Source organism: Narcine bancroftii, chromosome 11 (assembly GCF_036971445.1).
Source record: "Narcine bancroftii isolate sNarBan1 chromosome 11, sNarBan1.hap1, whole genome shotgun sequence".
Taxonomy (NCBI): domain Eukaryota; kingdom Metazoa; phylum Chordata; class Chondrichthyes; order Torpediniformes; family Narcinidae; genus Narcine; species Narcine bancroftii.
In genome coordinates this window covers 64,247,996-64,271,492 of record NC_091479.1, presented here as the reverse complement: position 1 = coordinate 64,271,492, position 23,497 = coordinate 64,247,996, and the positions used below count along the sequence as shown (strand labels likewise).

Sequence of the window (23,497 nt, the reverse complement as noted above, 5' to 3'; positions counted from 1 at the left end):
TGTGATTATTATGTGCTGTGTATTGTGTGCGTATATGTGTGAACTGTGGTCCAGAGAAATGCCATTTCGTACAGTTCTGTATTTACTGTCAGATAATAAACTTGAATTGCAAGCAAATCGGACCAGCTCAAGTTGACAGGTTGAGCTGAATGGCTTGTTTCAGTGCAGTATGGTGTATGACTCCATGTACATCAGTACCATTGCCCGGTATTATAACGTGACCAATTTGTACCCACCACCGCTGTACCCCTATTATGCAGACTCACTTGAATTTATTTAAACTGTACACTAGTTGTACAGTAACAGATCTCCTAGTTCCACAATGTTATATAATGGAGGCTCTGAATCCAACCATATTGTGCTCATATTATACAATGGCTGACCTGTCCCCATAGTATAATATAGTGTCTGTCCTGACCAGCTTTGTACCGCAATGAAATTTGGTGAGTGATCTATGTCCTTTAGTACTGTGTTCACATTATACAGAGACTAGCCTACACTCATCTAATAATGTACATGTAAAACAGTGACAGATATGTACCTACGAGCATTGAATCATGTAGTACAAATCAATGGACCCACCAGCACCGTAACTCAATGACACAGAGATAGTGGCACTAGCTGCACTGCCCCTCATTTTACATGTCATGACGAACCAGATGGCATTAACATTGACCTCCAGTTTTTTAGTCCCCTCCCCTATCTCACTCTTTCCTTTCCTATTCCTCCAACTCCTCATCCCCTTCCTTCTCCATTCAGAGAGCTAAGCCCTCCCCCTACCACCTCAGCTTTTTCCTATCCGTCCTCCCACCCGTTTGCACCTATGACCTCGCCTGTTGGCCTGGACCCCTTTCCTGCCCCTTCTTCCCTCCTCTCCTCCCCCCATATTTTAATTCAGCCACCAGCCAGCTTCTTGTTAACACCTTGTCAAAGGGCTCAGGCCCAAAACATTGGTTACCTTTTGCTCCGTGCTTATGTTGTGTGGCGTGCTGAGTTTCTCCTGCACTTTTGAGTAATGCACTACAATACAAACCCACCAAATCTACACCCAGCAAGTACCCACAGAGAGAATTGGTGCGCCTGTCCGTCTGGTTACCTGTGCTCCTTATGCTCCAGCAGCTGGCAGTCTCGACATGTCAGCCGATCGCAGGTCTCACAGAAAAGCTTAAGCTGTTCCTGTTTGTGAATGGGGCAAAAGAGCATTCGCTGGTTGGATACAGTGACTGCCTCTGAGGAAACAAAAATGGGTGGACAAGGTCAAAATTAACACTTTCTCTCTGTGGCCCACTCTTGTTCAATCTGGGAGATGAAACTTCAGTGTTCCCTTTTCAATATTTGTATTGAGTTTTTGTAAATCGTACATAGGTAATAATAAGTATCCAACAAAGTAGACCGACTATTACATATGGCTACAAATACATTGAAAATGGCAAAAAAAAGACATAAAAGTTGTGTTAATAATCTAACCCCTCTTGTGTGAAATAATTGGTTGAACATATATGTTGCAATATTGTAAAAGGGAAAACAACCAAATGACAAAGCAAGTTCTAAATAATCTTATAAATTATGAAAATAATTAGGAAAAGGACCCCATAAACTTACAAAGTTCATTTCAGTAGAAGAACATCTAATTCTTTTCCCCCCAAAGTCAGGCATGCCATCACTTCTGACGGCCGCTGAATATGATTAGGAGGGACAGCATCTTTCCATCTCACTAATATAGCTCTTTTAGCGATAAGGAGAGCAAAGGCAATGGCTTCGATAGCTCAGTGGTTAGAGCATTGGTTGTGTCAACCAGGGGCCGTGAGTTCGTTCCTCACTGGGGCCTAATTTCTGTGAGGGGTGCTGGACAAAGTTAAAGAATTTCATGTATGTGCTACGTGACAATAATGGAACCTTTACCTTTACATGGAATTGTAGCCCAGACAAATTCAAGTCAGTTGGCTTACTCATTCCAAACAAGGCAAGGAAAGGATCAGGAGTCAAATTAATATTAAGAACTAAAGACAAGAAGCTTCAGTATTTATTGATGTAAAATGCCCCTACCTTTAATGGAAAACCACAGACAGCTTTGCTCCAGTGTAGTTATGAGGACATGTTCTGTCCAAGTGGTTCGAATTTGGCTGAAGCACCAGGCTTTACCCAACAATTTCCCATAATGTTGTGTCCTCAAAAGCCTGGAACACTGCAATTCCAGCGATCTGGTCGCAATAACTCAAGAATAACTGCCCAATTATGATGCTCGCATTGGTTTTCACTGGAACCATCTCAAACATGGACAGCATTCAAACATGGACAGCAAATTTGAGCTCCAAAGGTCAGGAGGAGCATTTCAAATCTCAGTGTTCAAATTTATTGTCAGAGTACATACATGACACAACAAACAACCGTGAGATTCATTTTTTTAAACTGAATTAATTACTGACTAAAATTAGCACTAAGAGTCAAAGGGAAAGATTGATAGGTTTTGGAATAATTATCTCTGCCACAGAACTTAGTCGAACCACTTTGCTTTTTTATCGACCAATTATAAGGTAAAAGTTCGATGATAAATGCAAAGTATTCAGTTCAATTCCCAGTTCCTTCGAAAAAAGAACCAAAGTGGACTGACAATGTTCGGACTTGGGCTGACCAGTGTCATGCGCACCATTGAAGTGCTGGCCAATAACCACTTCAATCAATAGAAGAGCTGATCACCTCCCCATGGCACTAAGGGATTACCTACCCCAAGTCCCCAGAAACATCCTGGTAACTAACGGGTCCACAAATTCAACTGCTCATGCCATGCAAGAGCCGTATCTACAAGAACAGTTCAAGCACTGATTTTTCTTCTCCACCCTCCCCTAAATTGCCCAAAATGTGATGGTTCTGTTTCCACTGTCTGAATGACTGCAGCTCCAAATAAAAAAATCAAGAAATTCTGCGTGGCCTCTTCATCTCCAACCACTTGACTGGCATCCCAGCATCCACACTCAACTCTGACTTGCCTCCACTCCCTCTGCATGCTAACTGCCTGGTGGAGGCACCACAGTACCTCAACAATCTTCTAAGACTGTGACATCTGTCTTTCGGCCTGCTGGAATAGGGGAACTCCCTTGTTGGACTCAAATAACTGTTGCTTCCTCAGCATTGTGTCCAATTCCCTGAGTCCCCAAGAATGGCATAGTGGTAAGTTCTTTCACCAAGCATCACCTTCCCAAGACAGCAATTTCCCCAGTGCCACTGAGCAGCTCATGATGAGGGACAAGAGCCGGCCTGATCTCTGGTTCCTGTGAACAGTTTTCTGAACAACACATCTTTATGGAGTGGGCTGTTACCTCTGAACCCCTTCATGTCCCCCTCCTCCATTACAATGTTCAATCCATGCATCAACTATCCTATCTCCATAACCAACTCCCAACCCAAAGCCCTGAATGGAATTTTAAATTCCTAACAAGCCCAATGTATCAGTCTTCTTAATCTTAAACTACATTCCCTTACCAGTTCCCATCATTAGTTTACCTTCCATTTGCAAATTTCCATCTTTATATTAGATATACCACATCTTTTTATCACAATTAACTACTCTTATATTTATATTCTGGTGATCCACATGCACACAATCCTCTGTTACTTGCTGTTCCTTTGTTCTGGTCACATTTTACCCCAACATTTTGGATAAAGGTTGCCCACCTTTGCATTTTTCCCTCAACATTTCCATGTGGAGCCAGTATTGCAGCAGGAACTAGGGTGACTTCAATGGCCACCAACAAGCTAAGAATGTGTTAATTTACCCACATCTTCTTCCCGCCACCGCCACTTAAACTCCCCCCAGCTTCCTTCCCTTGGGTCAGCCGAAGAAGGCCTGTCACCCAGTCATACGCTGAATGGGAATCCAAACAGAGATCGACTGGCCTGACCCCAGCCCACATCACACAGTAATTTGATGAAGACTCAACATAATTAAAAACAAAGATAGAAACTTTTTTATTTGGTCTTCATTTACTGCTTGCGTAATTGTGTCTGAGTGCAGATCAGGACTGAATTAGAACAGTTGTTAACCTATCAGATCTAGAGACCAGTGGTTCTCAAACTCTTTCTTTCCACTCACATACCACTTTAAGTGATCCCAATGCTATCAGTGTTCTGTGATTAGCAAGGGATTGCTTAAGGTGGGATGTGAGTGGGGAGGTTGAGAATCGTTGCTCTAAACCCGATTGTTAATGAAATATTTTGCTGGAGAAAAATTGTCATTGGCCCATTTCCTTTGGAGTTCTGAAACTGTGTACATAACGAGTCAATGAGGGACGATTAAAACAGTGGTTTTCAAACTTTTTCTTTCCGCTCACCTTAAGCAATCCCTTACTAATCACAGAGCACCAATGGCAGAAGGATTGCTTACAGTGGGATGTGAGTGGAAGGAGAAAGGTTGAGAACCACTGCGTTAAATGGACTTGTAGCAGCTGCACACGTCCATACAGCATGAGAGTGAACCAAAGAGTGAGTTTATTGGTTTGAATCCGCCGTGTCTCCACGCTGGCCCGCCCACTTACAGTGATGTACCCGCCAGTTTCCGGAAGTGACGTCACCACGTCATGGTGTCACTCTCCGGCTAGCGGGCCGCTACACGGAAGTGGAGGGCAGTTTAGCCCATACATGTCGCTAGGCGCGGGCTCCTTCTCGGCAGTGAAGGGGAGCCCATGTCATCTTGGACCGGCCGCGTGTTGCAGCGATTCAGCCCATTTATTTGCGCAATCACTCAGCCTGTTTACCCCACCCTTAAGAGTGAACCAAAGAGTAAGTTTATTGGTTTGAATCTGCCGTGTCTCCACCATGGCCCGCCCACTTACAGTGACATACCCGCCGATTTCCGGAAGTGATGTCTGTGTAGGTGGTGAACACTCTCCCCTCCAGCATGTAGCGGAAGTGCCGTATCGCCAGGTACAAGGCCAGCAGTTCGCGGTCGAACACACTGTATTTGAGCTCTGGTGTTCGGAGGTGCTTACTGAAGAAGGCAAAGGGTCCCCGGTGCTCATCGACCCATTCATCTAGCACCGCGCCCACCGACTGTCTGAAGCATCCGTTGTGAGCGCCGAGGGGGGAGATGGGATCCGGGTGTGCCACTACCATGGCCTTTGACAGTGCTGACTTGGTGTCGTGGAAAGCATCCATGGACTCTGACGTCCATTGCAGCATCTTGTCGCCGAGTTTGATGAAGTCAAACAGGGGCTGCATGAGGATGACCTCTCCCGGGAGGAAGTGATGGTAGAAGTTGACCATCCCCAGGAACTCCTGTAGTCCTTTGGTCGTGCTCGGCTTGGGGAAGTTCTGAATGGCCTCCACCTTGTCAAGTAGTGGGGTGGCGCCCTCTGGGGTGATGCCCCAGAAAATCTATTGTTTGCAGGTCGAACTGGCACTTGGTTGGGTTCACCGTGAGCCCAAACTGCTGCAGCCTGTCAAATAGGCGGTTGAGGTCTTATCTGTGGGTCCTGGCGTCAAGGATGTCGTCTAGATAAATGAAGATGAAGTCAAGGTCCCTTCCAATCATGTCCATTAGCTACTGGAATGTCTGGGCTGTGTTTTTTAGTCTGAATTCTTAGGAATTCGAAGAGGCCAAAAGGTGTGATGATGGCCATCTTCTGGATGTCGCTGGGATGTACTGAGATTTGATGGTACCCTTTTATGAGGTCCACCTTTGAGAATACCCTGCAACCCTGTAGCCTTGTGGCAAAATCTTGGACGTGCAGGTTGGGGTACCTGTCCGGGACTGTTGCCTTGTTTAGACATCAGAAATTGCTGCACCAGTGCTAACCACCAGAGTTGTTCTGCACCATGTGGAGCAGGGAGGCCCATAAGCTATTGGAATGGCAGGCGATCCCCAACTCCTCCATGGCACAGAACTCGGCCTTGGCCTGTTGGTGCTTGTCCTGTGGGAGGTGCCAGGCTCTCGTGCATGAACTGTGGTGGGGGGCTGGCAATCTCAATGTGATGCTCTACGCCATGTGGTGGGTTGGAGTCATGGACGTTTGGAGCCAATAAAACTGGGTATTTGGCAAGTAAGAAGGTGTACTCGTCTTGGTCCAGGACAGGAATTCCCAAAAGCAAGCAAGAGCATCTCTGTAGGGTGAAGGGGAAACGACTGGAAAGTTGTGGCATTTACCAACCAGCATTTTGTCATCTTGTCAGTTTGTGAGCTCGGAGGAAGTCTGCTTCGAGTAGTGCCTGTCCCACGGCCGCGATGGTGTATTCCCACTGGAAAACGGGGATGCAATGTTGATAGTGACCAGGTGAAGTGGAGGACACGTTGGCCTCTTGCAGAGGAAGGCCTTTGGCATTGTGTCTCGCCTCAAAGTACGTGGGTGGGATAAGGCTAATCTCCACTCCAGTGTCACCAATGAAGTCCCTCTTGGTCCTTTGGTCTCTGTGGTAGAGTAGGCCTTTCTGTGTGCCAACCACCGAGGCCACTATTGGCAGCTGACCTGCCCCTTTCCCATTGTCGTGTTGGTTTTGGAGGTGGGGTACGAGTGCGGGCGAGGGGGGGGTGCGCTGCCAGGCATTCTTGCCCCATAAGCAGTGGTAGAAACAGTACTCACTGTTCCCCACATACCCTTCACGTTGTTGCTGGGCCTCGGTAACCACTGGTGCTGCTGGTGGGCCAGGCGGGGTGGTGGCACCGGTCACGTAGACTGGCTGCACGTGGAGGGAGCTCTGCTGTGCTGTGCAGAACCACCTGCCTGTCTCCTTGGCTACACGGTGTGGGGCACTGAACTCCATGTCCGAAACTGCCGAGGATATGTGTACTGGTAATTTCGAGAGGACTAGGGCCTCGAACAGGAAACAGTTCAAGTGCCTGTCCACCAGGGCCATCATCTTGTGCATTAGCTCGGAGGGGTTTCTGTTGCCCAGGCCCTGCATGTTTAGGATTCTAATAGCACTCGTGCTGGCTGAGCTCAAGGGTATCGAGGGGAAACATCAGAACTGCTCATACTTACGGTGGGTTTTCTATGAAGGAGCTTACTTGGGCAGATGTGGTGGTGTCCAGGGCGCTGACGATGTGCCAGAACTTGGTGTCCTATGAAACTATTCCCCTGAGGCCAGCTGCAGCCAGTTCCTGGGCTGGTTTGCCCAGAAGGCGGTAGATGCATGCCCACTGCATTGGTTGCCGGCGCTGCAACTGTGGATGTAGCTGGTTGCTGCATCCTGCTGCGTGCAATGCTGGTGCCAAAAAAATGTTGGAACCATCAGGGTCACCACAGCAGCGACTGCTGCAGTAGCGCCTCCGAGTAAAGGGACGTCCACACAGCGTGAGAGTGAACCAAAGAGAAAGTTGAATCCGCCACGCCTCGCGCTGGCCCACCCACTTCCAGTGACGTATCCGCCAGCTTCCAGAAGTGATATAACCATGTCACAGTGTCAATCTCCGGCCGGGCGGGCCGCTCCGCGGAAGAGGAGGCGGCTTAGCCTGCACGTATCGCTAGGTGTAGGCTCCTTCTCGGCAGTGAAGGGGAGCCCACGCCATCTGGGACCGGCTGTGTGTTGTAGCGATTTAGCCCGTTTACTCAAGCGGTCGCTCGGCCCACTACAGTTTGGTATTTACCTGGTGAGACATCCTCCTTCTGTCTCACAGTGTGATCTTTTGTAAACTTGACTCGCTGATGAGCCTCGATGCAGGTTTTACAAAGCCACTCAAGACACTCGACACAGAAACCATTGGCTTCGGCATTGTCCTCACAGCTGGTGCAGACCTGGGCAAAAGGAAAGCAGCCTTTGGTTATTATCCTGGGAGAGAACTTGACCCTGAGTTCTGTGCTGGAAATTGAAGTATATATTCCCATGAGAAAACTTCCACAATGCCAAGTCTGCCATTATTCCACTTCCTCATTGTAAAAGTCACCCATTCAGTGCATCAAAGCTACCATAATTTTGAATAATCAGGACATTTGCCTTCTAACCTCAACTCCATTTGCTCCAATCCCTCAATTCAAATGACAATGAAATTGTCTTGGTCTTGAAATTTACAACTGAGCTCCACGTGAAATCGAGGGTGCCAACTTTCCATTATCCTCACAGGGCAAAGAATGCACCCCAATGTCACCTTCACTCTTCTGACTCTTTAACTTTAATTCCATAGCATCTCAAGAACATTAAAATCTACTGTAGTAGCCAGCCTGAACTCAAGATCTCTCAAGCATGCTGTATCATTCAATAATATCTTGGCTAACCATTTGCCTCAGCTTTGATCATTGACTGAGTTCTAGGCACCCATCTCAGCATTTATCGTTCTTCTGAGCATTGCATATGAATGTATGAACAATGCATCATGTGATGTGATGTTTCCTACATTATAGTATCAACCACTGCTGTCCACTTTCAATAAAGAACCTACTCACTCCTCAGCAAGATCAGCCATAATATCATTAGATATAGGAGCAGAAGTAGGTCATTTGGTCCATTGTGTCTGCTCTCCCATTCATTCCACCATGAGCACAGGCAAAACCCTCCCACCGTCATGAACCTCCACAGGTAATGCTGTCGTTGGAGAGAAGCAACAATCATCAAGGACTCAGATCACCCAGCACATGCTCTGTTCTCGCTGCTACCAGCAGGTAAGAGGTATCGGGGCCACGAGACTCACACCACCAGGTTCTGGAACAGCTGCTACTTATCCATCATCAGGCTCCTCCACAACTACAAACTCAATCAGGTGTAAAAGAATATAATGCATTATGGGAAGGGTCTTCTGTTGTTGGGGGTAGGCTAATGGAGATTTGGTGTAGTCTTGCAGATGAAGAACCAGGATTAAGAAATATATGAGCATGGTTGCACAAGTACCATACTAAGCCACAAGACCATGGCAAAGATAGCTTGATCAGACCTGAGCAAGATTAGCGTATCTAAAGTTGATAAAGGCTGCAAGACAAGGTCAATATGTAATAAAAACAAAAATAACCAGCTGCAAGATAAAGAACAACCTGCTTCAAGAAACATGTAAACTTGCACGTAGCACCCAGCTAAAGGACTATAACAGATGAACTAAAACGCTGTATGAGTTGAGTAAGGCTCAGTGCAGGGAACGAGTGACACTGTCTACTCAATCTTTGTACCCCTTGCTCTCCCTAGCGTAATACAATAAAGGTGGTTTATGCTCATTGGTTCTGCTGTTGATTTTTTTTGCAGCATGGGTCGATTTTTCACACAGGGACCCATTTAAGGACACTTACTTTTGCACTTTATAACTTACTTTTTTTTCTCTCTGAATTGCACAGTCAGTTGTTTACATTTCATTATTTATTTATACGTGTGCATTGTGTACAGTCTTTTTTTGCACTACCAATAAGTGGTTATTCTGCCTCGCCCACGGGAAAAAGAATCTCAGGGTTGTATGTGATGCCATGCATATATTCTGACAACAAATCTGAAATCTGAACCTGATTATTCTCCCACTCAGCTCCACTCCCTTTCTTTATTCCCATATCCTTCGATACCCTACCATTCAGATAGCCACATATGCATAACATTCAATGGAAATGCCATCAATTAGTTCCTGGTTAATGTCCCAGATGTCATTACTGACCAAAAACTCAACTAAACCAATGAGATATCTTCTATGATTACAACAGCACGTCCAAGGCTGCATGTCTTGTGGAAAGCAACTGCCCTCCCCCCCCCCCAACTCCCCAAAGCCTTCCCTTATCTATAATTCACAACAAGAGCACATTCAATTATTTTCCACTTGCCTAGATGAATTCAGCTTCACCATCACTGAAAAAACTTGGCACAATCCAGGACATCAGCACCTCTACTTCCTCAGGCATTTGCAGGGTTTGGTATGACACCAGAAATCTGGAGGTGAGGTGGAAAGTGTGCTGACCAGCTGCATTACAGTCTGGTATGGGAACACAAATACCCCTGAGCATAAAGCCCTCCCAAAGGTAGTGGACATAGCCCAGGACATCACAGGCAAAACCCTCCCCACTATTGAGAACATCTACAGGGAACACTGCCATTGGAGGGCAGCAGCAATAATCAAAAACCCACACCACCCAGTAAACGCTCTATTCTCACTGCTGCCATCAGAAAAGAGGCATAGACGCCACAAGACTCGCACCACCAGGTTCTGGAACAGCTGCACCATTACCTCCACCATTAGACTCCTCAACAATAAACTCAGAGACTCATTTAAGGAATCGCACTTGAGCACTTTATTGATTTTCTTTTGTTCTCTCTGTATTGCAGTCGGTTTGTTTACATTCGTTATCTGTTTACAGTTTACAGTTCTTTTATTTGTTTACACTGAATAAAGATAATTCTGCCGTGCCCACAGGAAAAAAGGAATCTCAGGGATGTATGTGATGTCATTTATGTATTCTGACAATAAATCTGAAATCTGAATGTTAAAACATAGATATCCATTCACCACCCAAACTACTGGTGAACAGAGACTGCAATGGACTACAAAACTCATTGCTACTTCAACAGCACCACCCTAAAGTAGGATCTCTTCCATTGAGGAGGACAGAGAATTCTATGGGGATGCCACTAACTGCAGCTCACTTCAAGTTCCACTCCACCCTGAATTGAGATTGCATTGTCCATCTTTTATCATTGCTGGGACTAAATCACGGAACTCCCTCTACAACACCACTTTACCAGGAAAACTAGAGTGGTGCAGACAACAGCTCAGCAAATGAGGCTGGGCAATAATTTCTCCCCTTTCCAGCAATGCATCATGTCAGAAATTTTTTTTAAATTAAAAGTCTTACTAAGTAGGAACCGAGAGATCAACAACATTGTCCGAGTTTTGGATGTTGCTGCTTGAAGCAGCAGGATGATAATGATCAATGGTAAGGTCCAAGAGAACAGAGTTCTCTCAGCTGAGTAGCAGTGACAACCACTGTCAGATATGTTACAAGCTTCAGAAGCAGATCAGAGGAGTTTGTTTTTTGAACAGGTTTAGATATTATGAGAGTCTAGGAAAGGCAGAAAACAGAGATATCGTGACGTGGTCTTATGGTTCAGCTGAAGACTGAACCACAGGATCGAGTGGGTAACAAGGTCTAAATTTAAAACTTGGCACAGCATCAAGCTCTAATCACAGATCACAAACCTCTGGTGATATCTTTTGGGCCCATGTCAGCCATTTTGATGAGAGCAACTGTGAAAGAATAAGTTTTACAAATATGCTTAATAAAGGGTTAATGGATTGGGTAAGGATACAGTAGTTGTTTGTGCAAAAGTGAAAATAGCTGACTTCACAAGAATGTCAATAAACTTTGAGCGCAAGACACTCTGACTTTCCCAGACATTTGTAGACATTACATTACATTATGGTAAACACAAAACGCAAGCGTGTGAAACTCGTGTGAAACTTGTGAGGGTCTCATGCAGACCATGCCCAAAACATATATAAAAGTACAATAAACACCCCGATGCTTTTAGAGTGGGCCACAATGTAGAGAACGAGTCACTGAACCGTCTTGAATACCCCCTCACTCCCACTAGAGCTGCAAAGGGTTAAATAAAGAAGCTGTTGTTCGTTTAAGTGGTTCCGCTGTTTATTTTCTTACAGCGCGGGCTGACTTTAACACAACTGTGCCCATGGAATGAAGGTCATAGCTGGATGACTCCATTCGGGACTGTACATCGGAGAAGAGAATGATCCAGGTGCTGATCTCTAAGAGCTGTGTTATGAAGGGACAACAACTCATTTGGAGCAAGGAAATTTTCGGCTGGAGGTTGAACGCTGGTCACCTTCATTAAGGGATGTGCGAAATGCTGCTTTCCTCATCACTTACTACATATAATTACAAAGGGAGCAGAAAATAAACTAATCTCAGTCCAAAATACCATAAGATCCAGGTTCTGGCCAGGGGAAATATCTTTACATAAATTTTGAAGTTTTTTTTAATTTAGACATACAACATGAATACAAGTCATTTTGGCCTCTGATATACCCCCAGTACATTTTTTTTGTTTTGAACGGTGTGAGAAAACTGGAGCCCCCGGAAAAAACCTAGGCAGACACAGGGAGAACGTATAAACTCCTTACAGTCAACTTGGGATTCGAACCCCAGTAAGGACCCGATCACTGGCGCTGTAAAGGCGTTGTGCCAACTGCTATGCCAACCATTCCACCCGTATCTGTCAATTCTTTTCGGAATCTAAACGTCATAAAAGTCATCAAGTCATTCAGGTGCATACAATGTGTACACCGACTGTCGGTCATCATTCACCCATTTACTCACTTGAAGACCATAGCCTTCTATGCTTTGGGCATTTGGCTGCTTCTTAAGTGTATTGTCTGTCATCACCTACTCCAGCAGTTTTCCATAACCTGATCACTCTCTGAGTGAAAATATTCCCCCAGTTCTCTGTCACCTACCTCTCACCTGAAACATACACCCCTCTTTTATAGACACACCACACCACAGGAAAAAGATTCCTATTTCATCTTCAGAATAATTACATATAGTGCACTTCCATCATCAAACCATCTCCAAAGACTCCTCCGCTCCAAGGAAAACAAGGCCAGCAAATCCAATCTTGTCTTTTAACTGAAATGCTCCAATTCAGGCTCTATCCTCATCACATCCATCAGTGCAGTGTCTTGACAATGAGATTTTGCAGCATCATAACCCCAATGAAGCCCAATTCCAGGGATAAAACAGCAGTCTTAGGCAAACATCCAGTGCAATATTGCAGGAGCCAATATAGGTTGGTAGGTCAGTGCACTGCCGGGGATGGGACAGCATCATTGAGGGGGCTGCAATCGTTTGGGTGTGATGTCAAACTAAGCCTTTGCCCACCCTGGTAGATATTAACAAAAATCTACAGCATTAATAAAGAGAAACAATAGGTTCCCTGATATCCTGGTTAGGACTTGATCCTCAATCAACAAGGAGCAATTATCTCGTTGTTATTGTTTTGTGAACTTGCAGAATGGAAACTGGCTACTACAATTTGTTACACAGAAACAGTAAGCACACTTAGCACTGGTCTGCTATCGATTAAAAAAAAGCTTTGGGACTCCTCAGGTTATAAAAGGATCAGCAATAGGCAAGGTTCTATCTTGCATGTGTTGACTAACTCCTTCTGATGACCTTATCCCATCCAAGAATGCTAGTACAGTGGTTCTCAACCTTTTTCTTTCCACTCACATACCCATTTAAGTAATCGTTATGCCATAAGTGCTTTGTGATTAGTAATGGATTGCTTAAGGTGGGATGTAAGTGGTTGAGAATCACTGCTCTAGACCCAATTGTCACTGAAATATTTTGCTGGAGAAAAATGGTTCCTTTGGAGTTCTGAAACCGTGCACATAACGAGTCAATGAATGACGATTAAAACATTGGTTTTCAAACTTTTTCTTTCGACCTAATACCACCTTAAGCAATTCCTTACTAAGCACGGAGTACCTATGGCATAGGGAATACTTAAAGTGGTAGATGAGGTTAAGAACCACTGCTCTAGTAGGTTTAAAGACTGAGGCAGCATTTTGGAGCTGAACAATTTACCAGGAAATGGATGGGCGATGAAGTACTTAATCAGGATGTCAAACAGGATGTGCAACTGTCATTACGCCTGTTTTGTTTGCAGGGTGGAATATTGCGAACTGGAAGCAGATTTTCTTAAATTTCCAGTGAAGGACAATGGAACAAGCACTGGCCATGTGGTGCTGGCTGCAAAGGTCAAGGTTAATCGTTCAACATGATCAAAAACCGAGGAGTCACGTGATAGAGTAGTGGCCAGAAGGGGAATACCAGCCCTCTTCAGAAAAGAAGAAATAAAGTGAAGAAAATACAAAGTTCAAGAAATACAAAACATAACAAATAAAAGATAAAGTTGTAGAGAAAAGAAAGAAAATGGCACCCAAGTAGGAAAAAGTTAAAAAAAACGGGGAAAAAAAGAAGAAAAGACGCCAGAAGCGAAAGGAGAAGGCCTTACCTGCATGAAGAAACAGGGAACTGTCATGGAGAAGAGAGCCCGTTCTCCAAGGTTGGTGATGACCCCGCAGAGTCGCGACCCCCCGACTGCTGGACTGCAAATATGGCTCTCAGAGCCAAACAAAAGTGCGCAACTGTGCATGCACAATATGCTTACTAAGGAGAAGGAGAACACCGACAGGAGGGGGGCTCAGCCGAGAAGCGGACAAACACAACGCAACCAGCTGAGGGATGCCCGACACCAGGGCTCTCAGGTGGAAGAAGAGGAAAGCGACAGGAAAGGGAGTGAAAGGAAAGAAGAGCAGCATCAGGAGGCCCAACAGATGAGTAGCCCAAAAGAAGAGGACCAACAGCAAGAAGCCAAGCAAGAAGAAGTGAGACAAGCAACTCATCAGGAAAGTCAGAATAGACACAGATTGAAGGAAGGGAAGACACAAACACAGGTGCAGACACAGAAGAGGAAGAAGACCAAGATCTGCACAGAGAAATAGAAGGAAAAACAGATAGTCAGAATATAGATAAAGTTTTTTTTCAAGAACAAATGAGAGCATTAAAAGAATGGTTGATATTAGAATTTAGTGAAATTAAAAAAATAAAAAGTACAGAAGAAAAAGTGAATAGATTAGAGCTGGTCATGATAGAAACAGGGAAAAGATTTGAAAATGTGGAAGAACGAGAAACAGCTGTAGAATTGGAAGTGAATGACTTAAGAGGAAAATTGGAAGAAAGTGATAAAAAAGTTAGTCACAAGAGTTGTTAGCTCAAAAAATTGATAAGTTGGAAAATTATAGTAGGCGAAACAACATAAAAATAGTGGGCCTAAAGGAAGATGAAGAAGGCACAGATATGAAGGAATTTATAAAAGAATGGATCCCAAAGGTCCTGGGAATGACAGAAATACAGGAAGGAATGGAAATAGAAAGGGCACACAGAGCACTAGCTCAAAACCACAGAACACATCAAAAGCCAAGATCCATTTTAGTAAAATTTTTGAGATATACACCAAGAGAAAATATACTGGAGTGGGCATGGAAAAAAATTAGAGAAGACAATAAACCATTGAAAAATATAATTTTTTGCCCAGACATAAGTTTTGAACTCTTAAAGAAGAGGAAGGAGTTTAATACAGCAAAATCGATCCAATGGAAAAAAGGTTATAAATTTAAGTTAAGACATCCAGCTGTGCTTAAAATATTTACCCTTGAGGAGCAAAACAGACTGTTGTCGGATCTAGAGGAAGCACGAGAATTTGCAGGACAGAAGGAGAAATGAAGAGGTGTAACAAAAATGGTGATAAAATATATATAAAGATGTAAAAATAATGTATATGCAAAAACTAAAGAAGGGAAAGAGAAGGGAAGAAAGGAAATAAGGGGGAAAAAGCGAGGGTGAACTTTGTTATGTGTAAAAAAAAAGTCTTTTCTGGGGGGGTGGTTGGGTGGGGAAGAATAACCGTCAATGCGAAATCAGTTGACGCTTGTGAGTGGGTTCGCAATCCAAATGAAAGGAAGGGAGTTGTGGTTACCCGGCAAGGGATAAGGGGAAACTCAGGGAGGGGGGGGGGAACATTTGGGGCTAAGGGAATATTGGATGTGGGAGTTGTTGAAGAATTTTATGCTTTAAATGTGTTGTCATTCATTGAGTTTAAAAAGGGAAAACTGAGAGATGAAAATGGAGAAAAGGGGGATAGTGGTGGTGAGGAACCGGAAATGAGGTGTAAACCGGGTGTGAGATGACCATGTTGAATTATATGAATCATGGGTCCTCTACCGGCATCACCTACGGCTCCTAGAACGCTTCCACCAGCGTTGTCTCCGCTCCATCCTCAACATTCATTGGAGCGCTTTCATCCCTAACGTCGAAGTACTCGAGATGGCAGAGGTCGACAGCATCGAGTCCACGCTGCTGAAGATCCAGCTGCGCTGGGTGGGTCACGTCTCCAGAATGGAGGACCATTGCCTTCCCAAGATCGTGTTATATGGCGAGCTCTCCACTGGCCACCGTGACAGAGGTGCACCAAAGAAAAGGTACAAGGACTGCCTAAAGAAATCTCTTGGTGCCTGCCACATTGACCACCGCCAGTGGGCTGATATCGCCTCAAACCGTGCATCTTGGCACCTCACAGTTTGGCGGGCAGCAACCTCCTTTGAAGAAGACCGCAGAGCCCACCTCACTGACAAAAGGCAAAGGAGTAAAAACCCAGCACCCAACCCCAACCAACCAATTTTTCCCTGCAACCGCTGCAACCGTGTCTGCCTGTCCCGCATCGGACTTGTCAGCCACAAATGAGCCTGCAGCTGACGTGGACATTTACCCCCTCCATAAATCTTCGTCCGCGAAGCCAAGCCAAAGAAGAGAAAAGAAAGAAATATTAATGGAATACATAACCAAATTAAATAGAAAAGGCTATTAAATTTACTGAAAAAGCAAAAAATAGATATAGCATTTGTGCAGGAAATGTATCTAACTGAAGTGGAACATAATAAATTAAAGAGAGATTGGTAGGGCACATAGCGGCATCATCAAATAATTCAAAAGCTAGGGATGTAGCTATATTAATGAATAAAAATGAACCAATCAAAATAAAGGAGGAAATAATAGATCCAGCAGGAAGGTATGTAATGATAAAGTGTCAGATATATTCAGAATTTTGGAATTTACTCATATATATGCACCTAATGAAGAGGATCAAAAGTTTATGCAAGATATTTTTTGAAGACTGCAGATACGCAAGGGAATTTTAACCTTAATTTGGATCCAATGTTGGATAAAACTGGACAAATGACTAGCAAAAAGAATAAAGTGGCCAAATTTATGGTTAAATCAATGCAGGAAATGAAACTTATGGATATATGGAGGAGGCAGCACCCAAGAGAGAAGGAATACTCACATTATTCAAGTAGGCATAAAACATATTCAAGGATTGATATGTTTTTGTTGGCCCATATTAAAGGGAGAGTTAGGAAAACTGAATATAAAGCTAGATTACTATCTGATCACTCACCCCTGTTATTAGCAATAGAACTGGAGGACATCCCACCAAGAATATATAGATGGAGATTAAACTCCATGCTACTTAAAAGGCAGGAATTTAGAGAGTTTATTGAACGCCAAATTAAAATGTACTTTGAAATAAATACGAATCAGTGAAAGACAAATTTATATTATGGGACGAAATGAAAGCTTTCATTCGAGGGCAGATAATAAGTTATGTAACTAAGATGAAAAAGGACTACAATCGGGAAATAGAACAGCTGGAAAGGGAGATAGTAAATACAGAAAAGGAACAAGCAACAAGCGATGATATAACAAAATGAAGAGAACCGTATAAGGTGGAGAAGAACATAATGAAAATAAAGCAAAAGTATTATGAACTAGGAGAAAAAACACACAAAATATTAGCCTGGCAACTTAAAACAGAACAAGCTAAAAGAACTGTACTGGCATCAAGGAAAAAGGACAAACAAATTACATATAATCCAATGGAGATTAATGAGAACTTTAAGGAATTTTATGAACAATTATATCAAATTGAGAACAAGGGGGAAGATGATAAAATAGAAGAGTTTTTCGCTAAAATTGAACTGCTGAAATTGCCAGAAGAGGAACAAAACAAACTGATAAAACCATTTGAAATAGAGGAAGTACAGGATATATTAAAAAAGCTGCTGAACAATAAAACGCCTGGAGAGGATGGATTCCCAATAGAATTCTATAAAACATATAAAGAGTTATTAATTCCTCCTCTCCTGGAAGTAATGAACCAGATAGAAGAAACACAAAACTTGCCAGATTCATGTAAGACAGCAGTAATTACAGTAATACCAAAGAAGGGGAAGGATCCACTAACACCAGCATCATATAGACCAATATCTCTGCTTAATTAAGATTATAAGGTAATAGCAAAATTATTAGCAAACAGATTGGCTGACTGTGTACCAAAAATAGTAAAACAAGATCAAACTGGATTTATTAAGAAAAGACAAACAACGGACAATGTCTGTAAGTTCATTAACATAATTCATGCAGTTCAAGGAAATAAGATGCAAACAGTGGCTGTTGCTTTACATGCAGAAAAAGCCTTTGACAGGGTAGAATGGAATTATTTATTCAAAGTATTACAGACGTTCAATCTTCCAGAAAAATATATTAATTGGATTAAAGCATTATATAATGGACCATTGGTAAAGGTAACAATCAATGGATATGTATCAAACCAATTTAAATTAAGTAGGTCATCTCGGCAAATTGAATGTCCATTATCTTCCTCACTGTTTGCTTTAGCAATAGAACCATTGGCAGAACTGATAAGAACAGAAAATAAAATAAAAGGGATAAAAATAAAGGAGAAGGAGTATAAATCAGTTTATTTGCAGATGACATCATAGTATACTTAACAGAACCAGAAATATCAATAAAAGAACTATATAAGAAATTGAAGGAGTATGGAGAAATATTGGGGTACAAGATCAACGCAAATAAAAGTGAAGTGATGCCAATGAGTAATGCGGATTATACAGAATTTAAAAAAGAATCCAATGAAATGGTGCAGCCGAGATAGGTAAACTGGTTGACCGTTTTGAGTTTTGTGTGCCCGCTGGTAGTCATGGTGGGGAGACTTCCAGGCCAAACACTTTGGCAGTTTCCGCAAAACAGGACGTCAAGCGCTGAAGAGCTGGCTCAGAATGGGCAACTAAAGCGGCATCGTCTGCAAAGAGTAGTTCATGGACGAGTTGCTCTTGTGTCTTGGTGTGAGCTTGCAGGCGCCTCAGATTGAAGAGACTGCCATCCATGCAGTACCGGATGTAAACAGCATCTTCATTGTTGAGGTCTTTCATGGCTTGTTTCAGCATCATGCTGAAGAAGATTGAAAAGTGGGTTGGTGCGAGAACGCAGCCTTGCTTCATGCCATTGTTAATGGAGAAGGGTTCAGAGAGCTCAGTTTACCTATCTCGGCTGCACCATTTCATCGGATGCAAGGATCGACAACGAGATAGACAACAGACTCGCCAAGGCAAATAGCGCTTTTGAAAGACTACACAAAAGAGTCTGGAAAAACAACCAACTGAAAAACCTCACAAAGATTAGCGTATACAGAGCCGTTGTCATACCCACACTCCTGTTCGGCTCCGAATCATGGGTCCTCTACCGGCATCACCTACGGCTCCTAGAACGCTTCCACCAGCGTTGTCTCCGCTCCATCCTCAACATTCATTGGAGTGACTTCATCACCAACATAGAAGTACTCGAGATGGCAGAGGCCGACAGCATCGAACACACGCTGCTAAAGACCCAACTACGCTGGGTAGGTCACGTCTCCAGAATGGAGGACCATCGCCTTCCCATGATCGTGTTATATGGCGAACTCTCCACTGGCCACCGAGACAGAGGTGCACCAAAGAAGAGGTACAAGGACTACCTAAAGAAATCTCTTGGTGCCTGCCACATTGACCACTGCCAGTGGGCTGATCTTGCCTCAAACCGTGCATCTTGGCGCCTCACAGTTCGGCAGGCAGCAACCTCTTTTGAAGAAGACCGCAGAGCCCACTTCACTGACAAAAGACATAGGAGGAAAAACCCAACACCCAACCCCAACCAACCAATTTTCCCTTGCAACCTCTGCAACCGTGTCTGCCTGTCCCGCATCGGACTTGTCAGCCACAAACGAGCCTGCAGCTGACGTGGACATTACCCCTCCATAAATCTTCATCCGCGAAGGCAAGCCAAAGGAAGGAAAAAAGAATCACCATTTAAATGGCAAACACAAGCAATCCGATACCTAGGTATTAGGTTAGATAATAATTTAAGCCATTTGTATAAATTAAATTATCAGCCACTAATAAAGAAATTGCAGGAAGATTAGAACATTGGAAAGAATTACCGCTAACGTTGATAGGGAGGGTAAATTGTGTTAAAATGAATGTCTTCCCAAGGATACAATACTTATTTCAATCATTACCAATTCCCTTAACAGAGAAATATTTCAATGAACTAAAGGAAATAATAAGGAAATTTTATGGAAAGGAGGTTAAACCAAGGACAGGGTTAGATAAATAAACAGAGAGGTACAACCAAGGTGGTTTGCAGTTACCAAATTTTAAAAATTATTATAGAGCAACACAATTAATAAGATAGAGCTAGATAAAATAGGGGAGAAGGTACCGGAACATATACTTTATAAGTGGGATGAAAAGCTGGTACGATATAAAAGCTCACCAGTATGGCATCATTTACTTCATATATGGAAGAAGATTCACTTAGAAAGGAAAAAGACAAATTACCAAATACCAAAATTATTATTGACGCAAAATCAGTTAATCTCTCTTACAATAGATAACCTTTCCTTTAGAGAATGGGAGAGAAAAGGAATTACAAGAATAGAAAATTGTTTTTTGGGAAATAATTTATTAACATTTGAACAAATGGAGTACAATATGGAATAACTCATGGTACAATGTTTGCATACCATCAACTGAAAGCCTCCTTAAAGGATAAATTGGGAAACAGACTGAGATTACCAGAAGGAAGTAGCTTTGAATATGTGATTACAAACACAATGATAATCAAAAGATTTATAACAAACATGTACATTAAGCTGCAAGATAAGGAAAATGATGAAATAAGCTATAAACCTAAACAAAAGTGGGAAAAGGATAAAACATAGAGATAAAAAATGAAACATGGGAAAAAGTTATGTTCTGGAACGATGAAGAATATAATAAACACAAGGTTACACATGATACAGTATAATTGGTTACACAGGGTATATATCATGCCCCAAAAGTTAAATAAATGGGATCCAACATTATCAGATAGATGTTTTTGCTGTAAGAAGGAAATGGGAACAACAGTACATGCAATTTGGACATGTGAGAAAGTGAAAAAGTTTTGGGAAGATCTAAATCAGGTATTAAATAAAATCACAAAAAGCAACATACCAAAAAATTCAGAGATCCTTCTTCTAAGTAATATAAGAAGTAAAGAATTAGGCCTCAAACTGGATGAAGTGTAAAAAAGATTTATTATAATAGCCTTAGCTGTAGCAAACAAATGTATAATGTCAACTTGGAAATCAGAAGAGAGCCTGAGAATACAGCAATGGTACATGGAAATGAATAAATGTATTCCATTGGAAAAAATAACATAATTTAAAAAATAACACATCATTATTTGAACAAATTTGGGAACCGTACATGGAACATAACAGAGAGGGGTTGCCTCGGACCTCCACCCCCTAAAATGATAAGACAATAAAATGGCTTGATCCAGTGTGTAAAAATAGATGGCACATTTTTCTTTTTTATTTTTCATTGTGTGATGACATTGCTTAATGGTTTTATTGTATTGTATATGTTGAATGTTTATTGGTTTTGGAGGGGGGTGGGAAGGGGGGAGGGAAGATGGGGGAAACAAAAGGGGAGAAAATGCCACTGTGTGCATTTAAGAGGGAAATGTTGGTATGTATTTTGGTTGATATGGTTCACAGTGTGAAAAATAAAAAATTATTTTATAAAACATCATCAAAAACCAAAATGCTGCACTGTCCTCCAGGTGACGGTCTAACGGGCCAGTTCACTTTTCCTCTTATGCCAACTGCTGATGAGCTGATCGGAGAAATTTTTAATATACTGCAGGAACTCGAATTCTGGCATAACGACAGAAACGATTACAGTTTGGCGGTTCAGTTAGTGTAGCGGTTAGCACAGCACCTATTACAGTGCCAGGTTCAAACCCGGCACTGCCTGTGAGGAATTTGTACGTTCACCGTGTGTCTGGGTGCTCTGGTTTCCTCCCACATTCTAAACACATAAAAGGGGTTAGTGGGTTCATTGGTCACATGGGTGTATTTGGGTAGCGTGAGCTCATGGGGAAGGCCTGTTACTAAACTGCTGGAGGCACTCCGCAGGACCGTCAGCTTCTGTTGTCAGGGGAATAATGAACATCTGAGGTGCAAGACTCTTTATCAGGGGTCACCTGTTTGTCTCTCTGACAAAGGGTCCCAGATCTGAAACACTGATTCCACAAATGCTGCCTGACTTGCAAAGTATTTCCAGTATTGCATGTAGTTGGCAGCACTTTTTGTTGTGGGCCCCAGTCAAACACTTAATCCATCATATTGATGGACTGTTTGAGCTGCATTCTGTGGGATAAGATATTGAACATTAAAAGAAGGTCCTATCTGCTTTGTCACGAGGATATAAAGATCTCACAGCACTACTTAAATAAGTCCTGGGAGCTTTCTTGGTCAATATTTCTCTTTAAAATACAAAAAGACCTGCTCTGATATTTGTGGGGGCATGCTAATGGATGCTGCATTGTTGCAAATATTACCACATCTCAGAAATATTTCATTGTCCTTAGTTTCCTGTGGTTGAGAAATGACATGTGGAAATGCAAATCCACATTTTAATTCAAATTTCCGAAGCTTCAATATCATCTCAGATTCTCTTAAGCTTTTAATATCATCTAAGAAAGGATATACAGTAAAAGATCTAGAAGCAATTCAAAGGAGATTCACCAGGCTAATTCCTGGGATCTGGTGCAGGCTCGTTATCACGTGTACCAAAGGATAGTTTGTTCTGCGAGCAGACCACCTGACATAGTGGTACTGTGTCTTATTGGTCTAAAGGATAAAGTTATAGAGAAAGATCAGTTCGTACAGAGCAAAGACGATTTGATTTTACATTTATGTTGATAGCAGTAATAACAGGCTCTCTTAGCCTGTCAAGCGAGACTAAATAGGTTGAGACTCTAATCTTTGAAGTTTAGAAGAATGAGGGGTGACCTTATTGAAACATACAAGATCTTCAAAGGGGTTTGACACGAGATTTCACTCCATCAAGGAAAACTACATAAGACGATGTCTTTAAAAAAGCATCCCCCACAACCCTAGCCAGGCCCTCTTCACTCTGCTACCATCGGGGAAAAGGTCCAGGAGCCTAAAGAATAGCACTCAGCGGCACAAGGACAGCTTCTTCCCCCGCTGCCCTCAGATTCCCGAATAATCAATGAACCGAAGACACGGCCTCACTTTTCATGCACTATTATGTTTTTATAGTGATGTTGTAAGATGGTTACAATATAACATTCACACTATGACGCTGCCACAAAACACCATGACAATTGATTCTGATTCTGCCAGGCGATTGTAAGATATTTTTCACTGGTGGGAGAGTGTCAAGCGAGGGGATATAGTTTCAATGCAAGGGGGCTGCTCATTTAAAACCTTGCTAATTAGACATTTATTCTCAAAGAAGGTAGTGAGTCTCTGGAATTCTCTACCTTGGAGAGATCACAAGGATCTGAAGTGGATGAACGGCTGAGTAAAGAAATACCTGTGTGGGAATGGTGACAGGAATTAAATTGCTTGGCAACTGACTGTTCCAGCTGGCCTCTGAGGACAGAGAGCTGGTGCTTTACAAAGTGGTTGCCCAGTCTGGATTTGATGTCCCCAATGTAGAGGAGGTAAGTTACCGAAGACTCTTGAAAGCATCTATGAAGAGCATTCTGGCTGGTTGCATCACTATCTGTCTGCTACAGGAGTACCAACAATCAGGACAAGAATAAACTCCAGA

The 23,497-nt window shown here is 42.8% G+C and overlaps 1 protein-coding gene across 6 annotated transcripts in view; it reads right to left on the bottom strand.

Annotated features, from left to right (window-relative positions):
* Positions 1-23,497, bottom strand: part of LOC138745819 (E3 ubiquitin-protein ligase TRIM33-like) — a 145,965-nt gene that overhangs the window by 41,067 nt on the left and 81,401 nt on the right. For all 6 annotated transcript variants that reach the window (XM_069903153.1, XM_069903156.1, XM_069903154.1 and 3 more), the window contains 2 exons: positions 7,577-7,724; positions 1,097-1,229 (listed from right to left, as the gene is read on the bottom strand). In XM_069903153.1, the coding sequence (XP_069759254.1) occupies positions 1,097-1,229; positions 7,577-7,724 (281 nt within the window). The remainder of the gene's footprint in view (positions 1-1,096; positions 1,230-7,576; positions 7,725-23,497) is intronic.